Below are 17,132 nucleotides of genomic sequence, written 5' to 3'. Positions count from 1 at the left end.
ATACAAAGTAAGAGAGAATGAGGCCCCCGAGGAGCGGGTACCCCTGGTTAGTCTGAGGAGGCAGAGTAGCGTAGCTAGAACGAATTCTTATCCTTATCCTTATCCTTGCTAACTCAAGTTGTTAGCAATTCAGAGACCTTTAAATATCTGAAGCAGATAACGTCATCTCAGAGGGACACCCGTGAGGTTCACGCCACTTCTGGTACTTGAGGCGGGGCCACACCATGAGTGCGCCCCTAGGCATCAGGTCAACATGGCGGTTTGTAGCGGGCCGGTCCGAGGACGCCGGACAAGGACGGTCGAAGAATGCCTTGGCAGCCAGCCTTCCATCAACCCTGGAGGGAGTCGCCAATGCGGTAAGGTGGGCGGAGTGGAGAAGTCAGGCAGCGACGGTCGCAACACTGTGAATGACCACACATCCTCTTGTGTAAACTGTCCAAATAGGTCACAACGGTGTTTTGACTCTGGAGCCACAGACCATATGACAAGCATACAGGTGCACGCATACAGTGTGTATGCACGTAATTTTATTTCTGTTTCAGACACACGATTTTCTGCAGGGCCTTTTCTGTAGGTAAAGCACTTTACCCAGTGAAGCCCCTTGCAAATTACCCTGCTGGTGTACAATCAGCACTTTTGTAACATATTGGGGTTGATGTCCCGCCCTGCACTTCTGGTCTCCAGCAGGTAAACAGCAGCTAAATATTATTGTTTCTTCTTTTCTTGCCTACAATGTAAACTCCAATCTAATTAACTCTTCTTCTTTCCTTTTTTTTTTTACTTTGTGCTTTTCTTAACAGGAAACTGTCAAAGACAATTCCCTTCTTTTCATGCCAAATGTTCTGAAGGTCTACCTAGAAAACGGGCAAACCAAATCTTTCCGTTTCGACAGTGGCACTTCAATAAAGGTAGGCTAATCCATTAAAGACCATGTTAAGCTATATGGTGCCAGGGAAATCATAAAAATATTCTAGCAGACCTTTATTAAAAAATCTTATTGAAGAATAGAGACAGAACATGTACCATCTTGTTCCTTCATGGCAGGCACCATGCAGCACAGGCTTAAGAAATAATTAGGTTGCACAGTGTATTTAATGTCCTAATAAAATAACCTTTCTATAGTGTCAGTGAGTCAAATAGGTTTGTGCATGTGGAACGGGAAGAAATGATCATTTCAATGTGACTGCAACTTAATTAAAATTGTATGGCAGTCACTAAGAAGTTTTGATATGATGCCAAGTGCCAACATGATTTGTCGGCAGAGTCAAAAGCTAAGAAGATTAAGACGTTGGTTGCTAATTGAATATCATCTAGTTTGTCCTCTGGTGAAATTGGGATTGGATGCTGTTTAGGGTCATACTAAGGGTAAGCTTTTCATGCAAATGCAGTGTTCAGTTTTCAATTCTATTACCCCGCATATAAAGATAATAAAGCAATGTATTTAAGTTGCAGGCACAGCATTTTTCTCAAATAGGGGCAGGGAGGGGAAGTGAAACCTAACCATTCATGTCTATAAGAGATCACTAGTGAGTACAGGAAGACCATATTTAATTCTGTGCATGACAAACTGTGTCAACAAATGAAAGGCAAGAAAATTGGTGAGTATTTCCTGCCAAACTATTTCACTGGTAGTTACTACCACATTCTTCTGTTTCTATTACCCATGCTAACACTTCAGTTAACCTTAATGAAAAGACATATTACATTCAAACTTCCAACCAAATCCACAAAATAACTTGACTCCAACCAGCTCCAAATAAACCCACCTCACTCATAAATGATTCTCTTCTGGACTATAATTGTTTAATTTATTGTTTAATATGCATCCTGTTATTCCTTTTTTCACAATTGTTAAAAGAAGTACTATTTGAATCTTGTAAACCGTTATGATGGCTTCACCGAATGACGGTATATAAAAGTCAATAAATAAATAAATAAATAAATAAAACAGAAATATGGTGATAGAAGTAACATCAACAGATTATTATTATTATTATTATTATTGTCTCTTTTCAAAAATGACTCATTTTTTAAATTCAAAACAAAGAATATTTTCAACTTGGCATACATGAGGCCAGACAGTGCTTTGGTTTCTTTCCTATTTTATGTCTATGAGATTACAGGTTTGTATATTTAATCCATGTAATCTTTTAATTTCCATAAGTTAAAATTAAATCTCTTTTTTTCCTTTTTTCTTACTGAAAATCTCCAAGTAAAGTACTGGAGCTAATTTTATGTCCATGTTCTAGCTGGACAAATATAAATAAATAAGCCAACTGAAGCAGAGGTAGCTGTGTGAGATTAGAAAAAACAATAAGGGATCAAATAGCCTCTGCAAAGGCACTTTCCAGCTGCTACTTTCTCTGTTCTACTTAGGGGAAAAATAAGGATGGAGCTATTTGAAAGGGAGAGAAGCACTCTAATTTGCTGATATTTTATGAATTTACAATCTGTTCTTTTCCCCCATGTACTGCCAGTTAACACCTTACTATCCATTTAACTCTTCAAACATTTTTCAATATATTGAATGTACTTTTGCTTCCATTTTGAATAGCAACAATAAGATGGTAACTTTGAAACAGCCACGAGGCCGCACATGCGCATTTGCCAGCTCGTGTCCAGAGATACGGATATGCGTGCAAATTATAAAATAGGCTGAACGTACATACATGTGCGCACAATTTTAAATGGACATGCACATAGAAACATAGAAACATAGAAATGACGGCAGAAGAAGACCAACCGGTCCATCCAGTCTGCCCAGCAAGCTTCACACATTTGTTCTCATACTTAACTGTTTCTCTTGGCTCTTAGTAACCTTATGTTCTAATTCCCTTTTCACCCCCACCATTAATGTAGAGAGCAGTGCTGGAGCTGCTTCCAAGTGAAATATTAAGTTTGATTAGTTGGGTAAGCGGCAGCATAGCTCTCTGCCATGAAGCAGAGGGCAATGCTGGAAATGTGTGAAGTATCAGTTTTTCTTTTCCCCTGTCATTGAAGCAAGGAGTCATGCCGGACATGCACCGAAAGTGAAGAATGCCTTGAAAGTCACATTAACTATCATCAAATATTGAAAAGCCTAATAATTGGTAATACCTATAAGCCCATGAACCCATCCCTGTTTTTTTTTCTTTTCTTTTTTTATTTGGGAGATGGATGCCCTTCATCCTTCTACTCTGTGAAGGTGGACACCTACCACCGGCCACTGGCATCCCGCTCCGTTAATGCCTCTGTGGCTACTGCCGCTCCATGCAGTGTTTTACTACCTGCTCTTTATATGCATCCTCTAGAACTGATGGATCCCATCCCTGGGTTTTTTTATTATTTATTTAATTGGGAGATGACAGCCCTCCATCCTTCCGCTCCGTGAAGGTGGACACCTACCACTGGCCACTGGCATCCCGCTCCGTGAATGCCTCTGTGGCTACTGCCGCTCTGTGCAGTATTTTACTACCTGCTCTTTATATGGACACCTACCACTGGCCACTGGCATCCCGCTCCGTGAATGCCTCTGTGGCTACTGCCGCTCCGTGCAGTATTTTACTACCTGCTCTTTATATGTGTCCTCTAGACCTGATGGATCCCATCCCTGTTTTGTTTTTTGTTTTTGTTTTTTATTTAATTGGGAGATGACAGCCCTACATCCTTCCGCTCCATGAAGGTGGACACCTACCACTGGCCACTGGCATCCCGCTCCGTGAATGCCTCTGTGGCTACTGCCGCTCCGTGCAGTATTTTACTACCTGCTCTTTATATGCGTCCTCTGGACCTGATGGATCCACAATATTTATCCCATGCCCCTTTGAAGTGCTTCACAGTTTTGGACTTCACCACTTCCTCCGGAAGGGCATTCCAGGCATCCACCACTCTCTCCGTGAAGAAATTCTTCCTGACATTGGTTCTTAGTCTTCCTCCTTGTGCAAATGCCACATCTACCGCTTAAGCCGCGTACTGATGCCATACCCTGTTTTCCCAATTTATTTATTCCCAGTTTGCCCAGTTTAGGGATATCACATCCAACCCCTCTAATTTATTAGCCTCCCTTTCCCCCTGTTAGCCCCAACCCTTAAAACCGCACTGGCTAGCCTAGATATCTTTGTGTTTGTACTTACACACCATCCATAGCAGTAGTAAAGATTCATGGCAAAGGACCCTGGTGCACACCAGTGCGCGTAAATCTTTACGTATACATCTCTTGGCCTTTCCCCGCCCCCTTTTCAGAACTTTTGACTTGTGCACACAGTGGGAGATACACACATACATGGATCCTTTTTAAAGTCCATGCAGCTCGCGCTAGCCCAACTTCTGCACGTATCACCAGGCTTTGGCACATGTCAGGCTTTTAAAGTTTACCCCTAACACTATTGTCAAGTGGGATAAATGCCATTCATTACTTATAGGCAGATCAAAAAGGTAACATATGTAAGTTCTCACAGTATAAGACTTAATTTAGCTAAAGTAGTGGATGAGTGCCCCTGACATTGCTGCTTTTAAAATCAATGTAACCCCAATTATTTGCATTTAGCAGTTGTCAAATGTGCCATTGTGAATAAACTGAAGTTGAATGCTTCATATTCCTCATGAGCAAGTAGCTCCATACTTGAATTAATAGTACACAGCAAATAAAGTTCCCCTTCCACTAGCAATTTGTACATTGTATTACTCTGCAGCATTGCAGAAAGAAATGTTTAATTGATTTGTTGATCTGCATAATCCATCATGACCCATCTGCTCTTATCCTTGTTTCATTTGCATCTTTTGTCTAAAACTCAGTCATGTGGGGCATAAGAGAGTACACAGTGCTTTATTGTAAACCCTCACTTATGGAAGGGGGGACACATAAAGAACTCCAGGGGTCACATAAATAATTCTCAGTTGTTTGATTTAGAATGGGCATGTGTAGCACGCCCACACAACTAAAGATTTTCCCAGGGTTAGGTAGGAGAGACTGGAACATAAAGTAAAAGCAAGATAAAATAAAATAAACATAAAGGAGTAAATTTGCAAAGCAGATACACATGTAAAATTAGCATATGCATGTTTCCAAATGGCTATATGCCATATCCCTAGTACTATCATAGGGGACTTGCTGCCACATGCCTACCTGCCATATCCCTAATACAAAAAGTGCATTTCTAAATGTTTGATTTCTTTGTGCAAAAGAAAAAATGCTCTAAAAAAAAGAATTCATAGTTGTCAAACAAGGATACACAGTAATATTTTATGACCAATAATTATAAACCACAGCACATTTAGGGGAATGTGATATACAGGCCTAGAGCTATATGAAAGTCATTACACAAATTACTGAATAATTAAGTGTTCCTGGTTTCCCTTAAATTTTTGTCTGAAGTTATATAATAGCATTTAATTTGACTATTCTTACATTTGGTGGGTTTTGATTTATTCAGTATTGTTACACACACACTCCTAATACCACCATATGAGACTTGCTACCTGCATCCCAGCTGCCATATCCCTAGTACCATCATAGGGGACTTGCTGCCACATTCCTATCTGTCATATCCTTAGTACCATGATAGTAGACTTGTTGGTACATGCCTACCCTCTATACATCTAATATCACCATATGGGACTTGTTGCCTCATGCCCAGCTGCCTTATTCCTAATACAACAATAGGGGACTTCTGCCATAAGCTTACCTGCCATACCCTTAACACCACCATGAGAGACTTGCTGTGTATTGCCCAGCTGCCATACCTCTAATATCACCGAAGGGGAGTTGCTGCCTCATGGCCAGCTGTCATCAGCAAATTGTTCTTGATGCCCTCTTTTGGAGATTTGGGGAATTCTTCCCACACTAGCCTTCTTCTTGGCTTGTTATATGGGGTGTTTTCTCACCAAAACAAAAAGATGAAAAAAGATGAAAGATACAGGTTTTTATCACCACAGCACTTGTTCTAAAGTTCCTCCTTTCCACCTACCCCTCCACAGTCCCAACCTGGTTATCTCACCCTATTTACTGGTTAATTATACTTTGGTAATTGGTCCATAAAAGCCATCGGTCAGAAAGAAGAAATACAGGTACAAGAGAAAAGATCTCAAGAGAAGCCATTTTGATTTCCTGAATGTAATAAGATTTACAGTAGTGAGAAAGTGCATGCAAAACCAGAAAAGCAGGAAATGGAACAGCTTGAGTTCAGCTACAGAATATGGGGAAAGGTTTCTAAATAAAACAACCCTCACAACTTACCAGGAAAACCAAACACTCATTAGAAACCATTTTCATGTTCTGTATGTGATAAGTTTCCTTCAGAAAGCCCATTTCACAAGAAAATCAAAATTCAACCCAGCAGCAAGTTCAAGCAGGGAATGTAATAAAAACCTCTTTCAAGAAAATGATACTTATCACAATTCATTTTCTTGTACCAAATCTAACAATTGACAAAGGTGCTTCAACAGAATGATTGGCCTCTCCCATGCCACTCTGCCTTGCTACTATATCCCTCATGCTTCACCTTCGGGGTATTTATATCACTCAGCCTTGCTGCCATGCCCAGACTATATACCTTGGAGACCTTTCTGCCACTGTGCCTTGCTGTCATATCCCAGACCTTACACCCTGAGTTATTCTTGCCAGTCTTGGGGGCTGCTTTATACTTCTCATGTTGTTTTAGTATCTTGATGCCACTGTTTGTGCTGTTTGGCCCCTTCATCAGTGCCCTGGGTTTTTTCCTACTGCCTTTTCTGCTACATTCCTCATTCATGGTACCTTAGGATGCTGATGCCACATTTGGTGCCAGTTTGCTTCTCGTGATGTCATCAAGTGTTCATTTCACTGTTGCTACTGCCCTCTTTTGAAGCCTTGGGGTGTTCTTTCCATACTAATTTTATTCTTTCCTCCTCTAATGATGCATTGCTCCTGCCAATGCTGGTACTCCTTTGCCCCTTTACAGAGCCTTATGCTATTTATGCCACTTTTGATGCCAGTTTTCCACAGTCTAGAGAACTTGAAGTTTTTTACACCTTCTTATGGTTTCTTCCAACAAGTTCAATGAGAGTTGATGAGAAAACCCCAATTCCGGAGCCCAAAATAGGCTGCAGTGCTTCCCTCATTGAGATTAATGGCAAACAAAAAAAATGAATCAAATTACCATATTTTGCAGTCCATAAGATGCCCCTGACCATAAGATGCACCTAGGAGTTAGAGGAGGAAAATGAGAATAAAAAAATTCTGTCCCCATGACAGGTTCTGTACGGAGCTCCCCCTGGAGCGAATGTAGCGTCTCTCCCTCTCGTGTGCCGTCTCCCTCCTCCTCCTCCCAACTCAGCCCAATCAGTTTGGTGGCGCAGGTCAAATGCATGAAACATCTAATATATCTAAACAAATGAGAAGGAAATGGCCTGTACTAACTTTGATGCCATGTATCGTCTTCTGCCAGCAGAGCTTGAGCTCCCTGCCTGTCTGCTGTTCCCAGAGTGCATTTTACAGCGAAGGTCGGCGTGGCGCAGGTCAAACATCAGCTGTTTGAACCGAGTGCGCTACGGAGGCCCCTCCAGTTCAAACAGCTCCCTGCCGGTCTGCTGTTCCCGGGGTGCTGCGGGGTGCATCTTAATGTGAAGGTCGGCGGCACCCCGGGAACAGCGGACTGGCAGGGAGCTGTTTGAACTTGAGAGGTCTCCATAGCACACGCGGTTCAAACAGCTGATGTTTGACCTGCACCATACTGCTTGGACTGAGTTGGGAGGAGGAGGAGGGGGATGGTGCATGAGAGGGAGAGACGCTACATTCACTCCATAAGATGCACAGACATTTTCCCCCCACTTTTGGGGAAAAAAAGTGCGTCTTATGGAGCGAAAAATACATTAATACATAGTATTTGTTTTACATTTTGAAACTAAAGAAACAAATTGGGGGTGCCCACAAAATGAATGGACAAAACTAAACATATTTTTTCTTCAGCATATCCCTAGTTACCACATTCTCAACACTGCCAGCTCAGAAACCGTTACTATCTTCATGCTATTGAGAGCCACCTTCCTGCTGCTGTCTAGGACCATGCATGTTCTCTTCCTCAGGCCCTACTTCCTTGTTATCACTGATGCTTCTGCTAAAGCCATATGATGCAGATGCCATTTCAGTCCTTCCTCCAAGTCCTATCTCCACACCATACCTCGCTGGCCTCCTTGTCTCACTGACCCTGACACCTACTCTGCAGACTACAACTTCATCCCAGGCATACCTGGGCCTGATTATCCGGACCTTAGACATGGACTGCCAAGTTCCTACTCTATACCTAGCAGCAGCCTGCATGAGAGCCTGACTCAGCAATTCTGCCTCTGCCCCTAGCTCCCTGAACCAATGATCCCTTTCCATGCTGCAACTGACCTGCCCCATGCTGACCAACCATGCCTGGTCATCCTATGGCTTTCCTGGGCAGGATGTCCAGCAGAGCTGGAAAAAGTACAAGGGAGAAAAAAAGCAGGGAAAGACCATCTCGCCACTCCTTTTATTCCCCCATTAAGGAGACATACCTTCTTGATGATGCCTTGTTGTTTCTGCACCTAGCAACACCCAAGTGCAGTGGCTGGTTATACCTAAACAACATGGCACTGCAACATGCCAGGTGCAAAATTTCTTCTTCCCCTGCTTCCTTCCCAACCTCCTCCACATAAACACACACATACATGTGGCCTACTGAGGTAAAGGCCAGGCCCAACACGTCTCCCAAGTTTTCCAACAGGTGGGTGAAAATTCAGTTTGAAAAAAGAAAGTGCCGATGTCTAGCTGTTCTACTTGGCCAAAAGAAAACTGGGATCTTCATGGGTTATGATCTCTTGCAAAAGCCAAATAGAAAAGATGTTCTTGTTCATGCATTTTCAAGACTGCATAGTTCTTCTATATAAACTAAAATGATTGCAAAAAAAGAAAATCAAGAAAATGATGCTTGAGCACCTATTCCATTTGCACATCTGGGAGTTAAAAAGAGAATGTTAAAAAGAGAATCTGGCTTTTCTACAGAGCTTCGCGATAGTGCATTTCAAGATTATCATACAGATGCACTCAGGCCCAAAGATGTCAGGAAAATGAACACCCTTCCAGGGATTATTCCTGCTGGTAATCTAGTGGTGGTAAGTCCCAGAGGAAACATCTGAGAAACCAGAACTGTCCATTCATCCTGTAGAATTAAGACAAATAAGAGAAAGCAAAAAAGTTAACCTGGCAATAAAGAATAATTATTCATCTTGCACTGGAATATTTCCTCTTCCCAGTAGTATCTTGCTCAGCCAAGAATAAATCTCTTAAATCATGAGATGTAACGAGCAAAAGGATGAGAGCTTGTTGCCATACAGTTTACCTACCAGCCTGTTTCTATCTACAAGCCCAAAACATCAAATACTACTTGTCAATATATTGCAATGAATTACTGACATCCAGCTGAATTAGTGTGCAAGATTCAGATCCTCCTTTAAATTTACAAAGTGGTAAGGTTCTGTATGCCTTGCAATAATTGCAGTCAAATGGAACCCTCCAGCATGAATTTTCTAAAGAGCATACAAGAAACAAAGATACCAATTATAGAACTAACAAGCTCCTGACATCTTTTGTAGAAGTGTTCTAAAAAAAAATCCATACATATTTTAAGGGACTGATTAAGTAAAGATTTTTCTTCCATGGGTACAGCCAGGAGAAAACTCTTGATAAAAGAGTTCTTTAAGAATATTATCCAGAAGGATTACCTACCTAACTTCAGATCATCCAGAACTGGTGAACTGGTTTTCAATTCCTAACTCCAAATTTTTCATACTGAGTATTTTGAAACAGTAGTTTAAAAACATATTACATTGACTCTTGTAACCTGGAACCAATGATGAGCCTAGTAGTATCAAAATTCTTCAGAAATCTATAAAGTTCATGCATGGGGATTATTAAGAACATAAGAAGTTGCCATACTGGGTCAGACCAAGGGTCCATCAAGCCCAGCATTCTGTTTCCAACAGTGGCCAATCCAGGTTTCAAGTACCTGGCAAGTACCCAAAACATTAAGTAGATCCCATGCTTCTAATGCCAGTAACAGCTGTGGCTATTCCTTAAGTCAACTTGATTAATAGTAGTTAATGGACTTCTCCTCCAAGAACTTATCCAAACCTTTTTTAAACCCAGCTACACTAACTGCCTTAACCACATTCTCTGGCAACAAATTCCAGAGATTGTGTGTTGAATGAAAAATAATTTTCTCGGATTAGTTTTAAATGTGCTACTTGCTAACTTCATGGAGTGCCCTCTAGTCCTATTATCCAAAACAGTAATCAAGCAATTTACATTTACCCATTCCTGACCTCTTATGATTTTATAGTTCTCTATCATATCCCCCCTCAGCCGTCTCTTCAAGCTGAACAGCCCTAACCTCTTTAGTCTTTCCTCCCAGGGGAGCCATTCAATCCCCTTTATCATTTTGGTAGCCCTTCTCGGTACTTTCTCCATTGCAATTATATCTTTTTTGAGATGCGATGGCCAGAATTGTACATGGTATTCAAGGTGCGGTCTCACCATGGAGTGATACAGAGGCATTATGACATTTTCCGTTTTATTCACCATTCCCTTCCTAACAATTCCTAACATTCTGTTTGCTTTTTGGACTGCTGCAGCATGCTAAGCTGACAATTTCAATGTATTATCCACTATGACGCCTAGATCTTTTTCCTGGGTGGTAGCTCCCTATGTGCTATTTCCAAAAGATATTTTTCATAGTAAAGTCAAATTAATATTTTGATTTTTATTACTTTCATAGCATCTTTGGTGACCATGCCCGGTGCTGCACATGCTTAGGATGTTATAAGCTGATGAAAAGTTTTTAAAAGCAAATAACAAAAGCCAAACATGCTTGGAATGTCACTATGGGACACCCGCCATTAATGCAAGTAAACACATATTTTAGTGAGATACAAATGAGGCAAGGGTTACTGCAGATGTTAAAGTATGTACATGAAGGTTCATGCAGATGATATCAAAAATCTTACAGGGTAATTTTAAAAGGAATGCGGATGTGCCAATAAATGCCTGTATCGTGCGCGAGCTGAGTTACGCTGCAATTTTAAATTGTGCGTGCAAGTATATGCATATCATTTAAAATGCCCCTCCTGCACGTAAGTGTGCCCGTGATCTTAAGAGGTGGCTCAAGGAAATGCCCTCACATATTTTAGCTAGGGCATTAGTGGCTTTTACTAGGGATGTGCATTCGTATTGACCGCATATGTAAAACGCTACTCATATTTTTTTTTAACTTAAAAAAAGGATTCGACATATACGATCGGATTTCCCACATATCCAACATAGCTATGTTGGATATGTTGGAAATCGCGATTGTTGAGCCAAAATAAAAATTTAAACCCCCTCACCCTCCTTAATCCCCCCCCCCCAGACTTACCACAACTCCCTGGTGATCGAGCGAGGAGTGAGGACGCCATTTCTGCAATCCTTGGCGAGAAGCATGTGACGTCACGCCACGTCGAGTGACGCGGCGCCACGTGATTCCCGGCGAGTTCGCGCCGGAAGGCTCGTTCGGCCCAAAAAGAACTTTTGGCCAGCTTGGGGGGGCCTCCTGACCCCCCAAGCTGGCCAAAAGTTCTTTTTGGGCCGAACGAGCCTTCCGGCGCGAACTCACCGGGAATCACGTGACGCCGGCGTCACTCGACGTGCCGCCGACGTCACATGCTTCTCGCCAAGGATTGCAGAAATGACGTCCTCACTCCTTGCTCGATCACCAGGGAGTTGTGGTAAGTCTGGGGGGGGGATTAAGGAGGGTGAGGGGGTTTAAATTTTTTTTTTTGCACATATGGACATATACCCAACTCATTTAATTTTTTTTATGTCCATATTGACCGCAAATGGGACCCCCTTTGGACATATGGACATATGGACATAAACTTTTGCTCTGCACATCCCTAGCTTTTACACACATATGCAAGCGGATTTTAAAACAAGCTCTTGTGAGGGGAAAAACAGTTTTTTCCAGCAGTCCACCAGTTTGTCCAATTCATATTGAGGTCTTTGAGGTCGCTCTGGTTCTTCCCACAAGGCCCTCGAACCCTCACGCTGTGCTAACCACCCTAAACCTTGAGATATCCAACTTGCTCCTCGTCAGGACCAGCAGTAAATTTACGCGCACCATGGTCAGCCTTTTTAAAATACAGATTTACGTGCGTAAGTCTTGCCCTCGTCCTGGAACACCCGTGCCACGCCCCTTTTCCACCTCCTTATGTTTGACATGCACATGGCTTTTTAAAATCCCCGTTGCTCACGCGCAGGTAGGTGGCTGTTTTTGAGCGAGCAACGGTTTTTAAAATTAACCTCTAATATGACACCGCTTCAAGATGTAGTTAGGCTTTTGATGTTAATGCATCTGCAATTATTTTGTAATGCATGTACTTTATTGCTGTGCTAATAGATGATGAGTTATTTTGTATATGTGTCTATGTCATTAACTCATTAGTGTAGATTTCACATTAAAACTATGGCAAGGGTTTCTGTGCATTACCCACTTACAGTCAATAATACAGGTCTTTAACACATATGAACCCTTGTGATAGCATTAATACACTTTAGTACATTGGCCCTTATGCTTGAAAAAAATGAGGCAAAAACAAGGTAAAAGATTTGCCAAAAAAAACAAAAAACTACACGTCAGGTTTCTGACACAGTTTTCAAATAGCACATCTTATACTCAAGGATTTAATTTCCTACCAGGGCCAGAGAGCCAAAAGATTCACTAAAAAATATCTTGCAAACAAAACATTGTGCAAAAAACACTATGCAGTTTTTATCTGGATCATCAATTTTGCACTTTTGCACAGAAGTTCACATGGTGCTTTCCACAGCAGATTTTTGCTTGCACAATTTTATTTTTCCTTTTCCTAACATTGCAGAAAATTGAACCTATGGATAAAAAAAATTCACTATTTCATAACTGTGCAAGTGAACTGCAGGCTTTATGCATTTTTTTGCACATGAAGGTACATGCAGATGGTATGAAATATCTTACAGGGTAATTCTGAAAGGAATGCACGTGCACCGATAATCGCATGTATCGGCACTCGAGCGGCGATGCGCTGCCATTTTAAATCATGCGCACAAAGTACGCGCATATCATTTAAAATATCCCTCCCTCGCAAATGTATGCCCGTGATCAAGGTGGCTCGAGTAATTGTCTATATGTGTATATGGGCACATGGCCAGATGCTCTAAAATTGTATATAGTGCACACACGTATGTTAGAAAATAGACCAAGCGCGTGTATGCATGCTTCTAATTTTAAGAATGTATGTGCATATCGGCTTTGAGACGTGCAAGTGAAGGAATTTTATAACAGGCATGAGTCCAGGCCAGACCAGTTTCACCAGTTTGCCCAGTCAGTAGGTAGGTCCTTGAGATCTGCTTGGTTCTTTAGCCTGCCCCAGTTAACCGAGATCCCTCAAGCATGTCATATGTAGCTAGAAATTGTTTTAATCTGACTTACACCTTGTCTCTGGCAGAAGTAAATTTGCGCTGAAATAGACATGGACGCATGCCCAGGCACATAGCTACATGTGTGCACATCTCTTGGCCCCATCCCAGAATGCAAATGCCCCACTGACATTCCAAAGTTTTTTTTCCTGATGCAAGATATTCCTGCATGGGTACTTGTATGTGTATGTGGGGGTAGTTTATAAAATCAGGTGTACATGCCCATGTGCACCCATCTCCCAGTTTTGGCACCCATCCGGCTTTTAAAATTCATCTTTAAGGCTTTTCTCCCATTCTGTACCTATGGGGGAAAAATGCATAGTAAATGAGGCCCTAAGTTAGAAAATAAAAAAACAGGACTATAAACTATTCATGAGCCATGCTCACATCTCTTGGTTCTGGGCTATTTGAATGAATACAAAATAAATATTAACAAAAAAAAAAAATGGTATAAAAGGCAATACAACTATCACCAAAAGATTTCTAAACAGGAAATGATATTTTGAAAACTGTTCTCATTCGGACAACTCAGGCACTTTACTAAGCACTACATTAACCATTTTTGTGATTTGGTTGGCCTTGTGCCCTTGAAAACATCCATGGTAAATTGCTGTAGTTCCAGCGGGACTTTTAGAACGGCAGTTTTGTTGAAAAGGTAAATCAACTGATGCACTTTAACAATCAGAGCGACCTTAAACTTTCATAAGTGTAATCAAGTTTTGTGACCTTTTCTTCCCCCACTCCCTTCCAAAGGATGTAATTTTAACACTTCAAGAAAAGCTTTCTATCAAGTGTATTGAACACTTTTCACTGATGCTGGAGCAAAGGACCGAAGGATCTGGAAGCAAACTTCTCCTACTCCATGAACAGGAGACTCTAACTCAGGTTTGTTGTTCATTGCAATTAACCTCAGATTGTACATTGGGGAAGGGGTGGAGGGGCAAAGGTGAGTGTGTGGGGGAGAGGAACATCATAAAATCAAAGGAAGGGCATATATTAAGGTAGTATGGTCACACATTTTGGACCATTATGAAATTTTTATGTGAAACAAGATAGTATAATTATTAGGGATGTGCATTTGTTTTAAACAAAATAGACATTGGCAATGAAATTGTCTATTTCGTCTTGTCCGGGAGCACCACGAAACAAAAAAATATGAAATTTTGTAAAAATGTATATTTCATGTTAGTGTGCACTTACCAATGTTACCAATAAGTTTAAAAGTATCAATTGGGAGAGCAGTTTGTTAGCTAGCGGTATGGTTCTGTATTCCTATTGGCTGTCACCTTAATTACTTGTTTTTGTTGCTAAGGTTGCAAGGTGGTATTTGTGGGGGGATGGTCAGTGCCTAGTAACAAATGTAAACAAGTGATGAAATAATACCATTAAGTTCTAGTCGGCAAAAGCAAAAATATGTAATGCAAATGCATATTTTGAATTAGCCAATCTCTTTGTATTTTAGTAAAAGGGGCACTAGAATTTTGGGATACGCATACTAGGGATGTGCATTCGTTTTGGATGAATTAGACAATTTCAACGAAATTGTCTAATTCGTCCTGGTTCAGAGGACCCGAAAACAATTTGAAATTTTTCCGAAATTTCAGAAAAATTTGTTTTTTGGGTTAACCTGAAAATTGGGGTCCCCTGAAAAAAAAAAGCCCAAACTGCAAGAAAAACGAAAATTCCCGCGGCAGGCCGAAAACAAAGCCCAAACTGAATGTACTTACCTCTGCACATCTCTAATGCATACTTTGAATTCCCTGGTATGTGTCTGTGTGTTTGGGTGGGGGTGACTGGTAAGAGGGGAGGAGACAGGGGTGAATATAGGGGTGACAAGTGGGAGAGAGTAGTTGGGGTAGTGACTGGTGAGAGAAAAGCAGCTTGGTATAGGGGGTGACTGGAGTGACTGTATGAGGTGACTGATGAAGCAAGAGGGTAGGTTGTCTAAGAACGCCGTGTGGGCAAGAGTATGGATTAGACACCAAGGTAGTCCAAACGTATCTTTATTTGAGTGGAGACAGGAATTCATACAAACGCCCGACTCGGGCCGAGTTTCGCCTGTATGGGGTGACAGGTGGGGAGAGACTGGTTGAGGTGATGACTGGTGAAAGAGAGGTAACCTGATACATGGGGGTGAATGGAGGGAGGGTGAGTGACTGTATGGAGTGACAGGTGGGAGAGAGATTGGTTGGAATGGTAACTGGGGAGAGGCAGGCAGCCTGGTTTGTGGGGGGTGACTGGTGAGAGGGGGAGTGACTGGGGTGACTGTATGGGGTGACAGGTGGGAGAAAGACTGGTTGGGGTATGACTGGTGAGAGAGAGGCAGCCTGGTGTATGTGGGGGGTGACTGAAAGGGGAAATGACTGGGATGGCTGTATGGCATGAAAGGTGGGGGAGAGAGATTGGTTGTGATGTGACTAGTGAGAGAGAGGCAACCTGGTGTATGTGGGGTGACTGGTGAAAGGGGGACTGGGGTGACTGTATGGTATGACAGGTCAGGGAGAGAGTCTGGTTGCAATGGTGACTGGTGAGAGGCAGTCTGGTATGTGTGTGTGGGGGGGGGGGGATAAATGGGGTAACTATATGAGGTGACGCACACACACACCAGGCTTCCTCTCTCTCACCAGTCACCATTCCTTCCAGTCTCTATCCCACCTGTCACCCCATACATTCAGTTCAGTCACTTTCCCTCTCACCATCACACCCCTACCCCCTATCCCTCAACCCAAACACACCAGGGGAATTCAAATTATGAATGTCCCAAAATGCCCGGGCCCCTTTCCTACAATACAAAGGGATTGGCGAATTCAAAATATGCATTTGCATTACATGCTTTTGCTTTTGCTGACTAGAACTTGATGCTATTATTTATTACATCACTTGTTTGTTTACACTTGTTACCAGGCACTGGCCATCCCCCCACAAACACCACCTTGCAATCTTGGCAGCACAAACCAGTAGGGATGTGAATTGGTACCGGACTCATTTCCGGTATCGGGTTAGGGTAAAAACCATGGGAAATCTTCGTTCCTGTAGTTTTTACCCATTTTAATTGGCTGTGTCATGCCGAAAAAAACAAACACCTGACCCTTTAAATTTAATTCTTTCTAATCCCCCACCCTCCCGACCCCCCCCCCCCAAATTTTTTAAGTAACTGGTGGTCCAGCGGGGGTCCCGGGAGTGTTCTCCCACTCTCGGGCTGTCGGCTGCCAGTAAACAAAATGGAGCCAATGGCCCTTTGTCCTTTGCATGTGATAGGGTATCTGTGCCATTGGCCAGCCCCTGTCATATGGTAGGAGTAATGGATGGCCGGCGCCATCTTTAAAAATGGCGCAGGCCATCCAGTGCTCCTACCATGTGTCAGGGGCCGGCCAATGACACCGATAGCCCCTGTCACATGGTAAGGGTAAAGGGCCATCGGCGCCATTTTGATTAGTGGCAGCCAACAGCCCAAGAGCGGGAGATTGCTCCTGGGACCCCCGCTGGACCACCAGTTACTTAAAAAATTTTGGGGGGGTCGGGAGGGTGGGGGATTAGAAAGAATTAAATTTAAAGGGTTGGGGTGGGTTTGGGGGTTATTTTTAAGTGCCCTTTCTTCCTGCCCCCCCCCAAATGATAAGAGAATCCCACAAAAAATATCATGGGGTTTTCCTGTCGGGTTTGGCCG

At 42.3% G+C, this 17,132-nt stretch overlaps 1 protein-coding gene across 5 annotated transcripts in view; it reads left to right on the top strand.

The window, feature by feature from the left end:
• The window catches only part of FRMPD4 (FERM and PDZ domain containing 4), a 1,001,692-nt gene that overhangs the window by 891,847 nt on the left and 92,713 nt on the right, over window positions 1-17,132 (top strand). For all 5 annotated transcript variants that reach the window (XM_029604343.1, XM_029604344.1, XM_029604342.1 and 2 more), the window contains 2 exons: window positions 801-908; window positions 14,219-14,350. In XM_029604343.1, the coding sequence (XP_029460203.1) occupies window positions 801-908; window positions 14,219-14,350 (240 nt within the window). The remainder of the gene's footprint in view (window positions 1-800; window positions 909-14,218; window positions 14,351-17,132) is intronic.

Source organism: Rhinatrema bivittatum, chromosome 5, assembly GCF_901001135.1.
Source record: "Rhinatrema bivittatum chromosome 5, aRhiBiv1.1, whole genome shotgun sequence".
NCBI lineage: Eukaryota > Metazoa > Chordata > Amphibia > Gymnophiona > Rhinatrematidae > Rhinatrema > Rhinatrema bivittatum.
The sequence above is the reverse complement of the archived record's forward strand: the minus strand, read 5'-3'. Positions and strand labels throughout refer to the sequence as shown.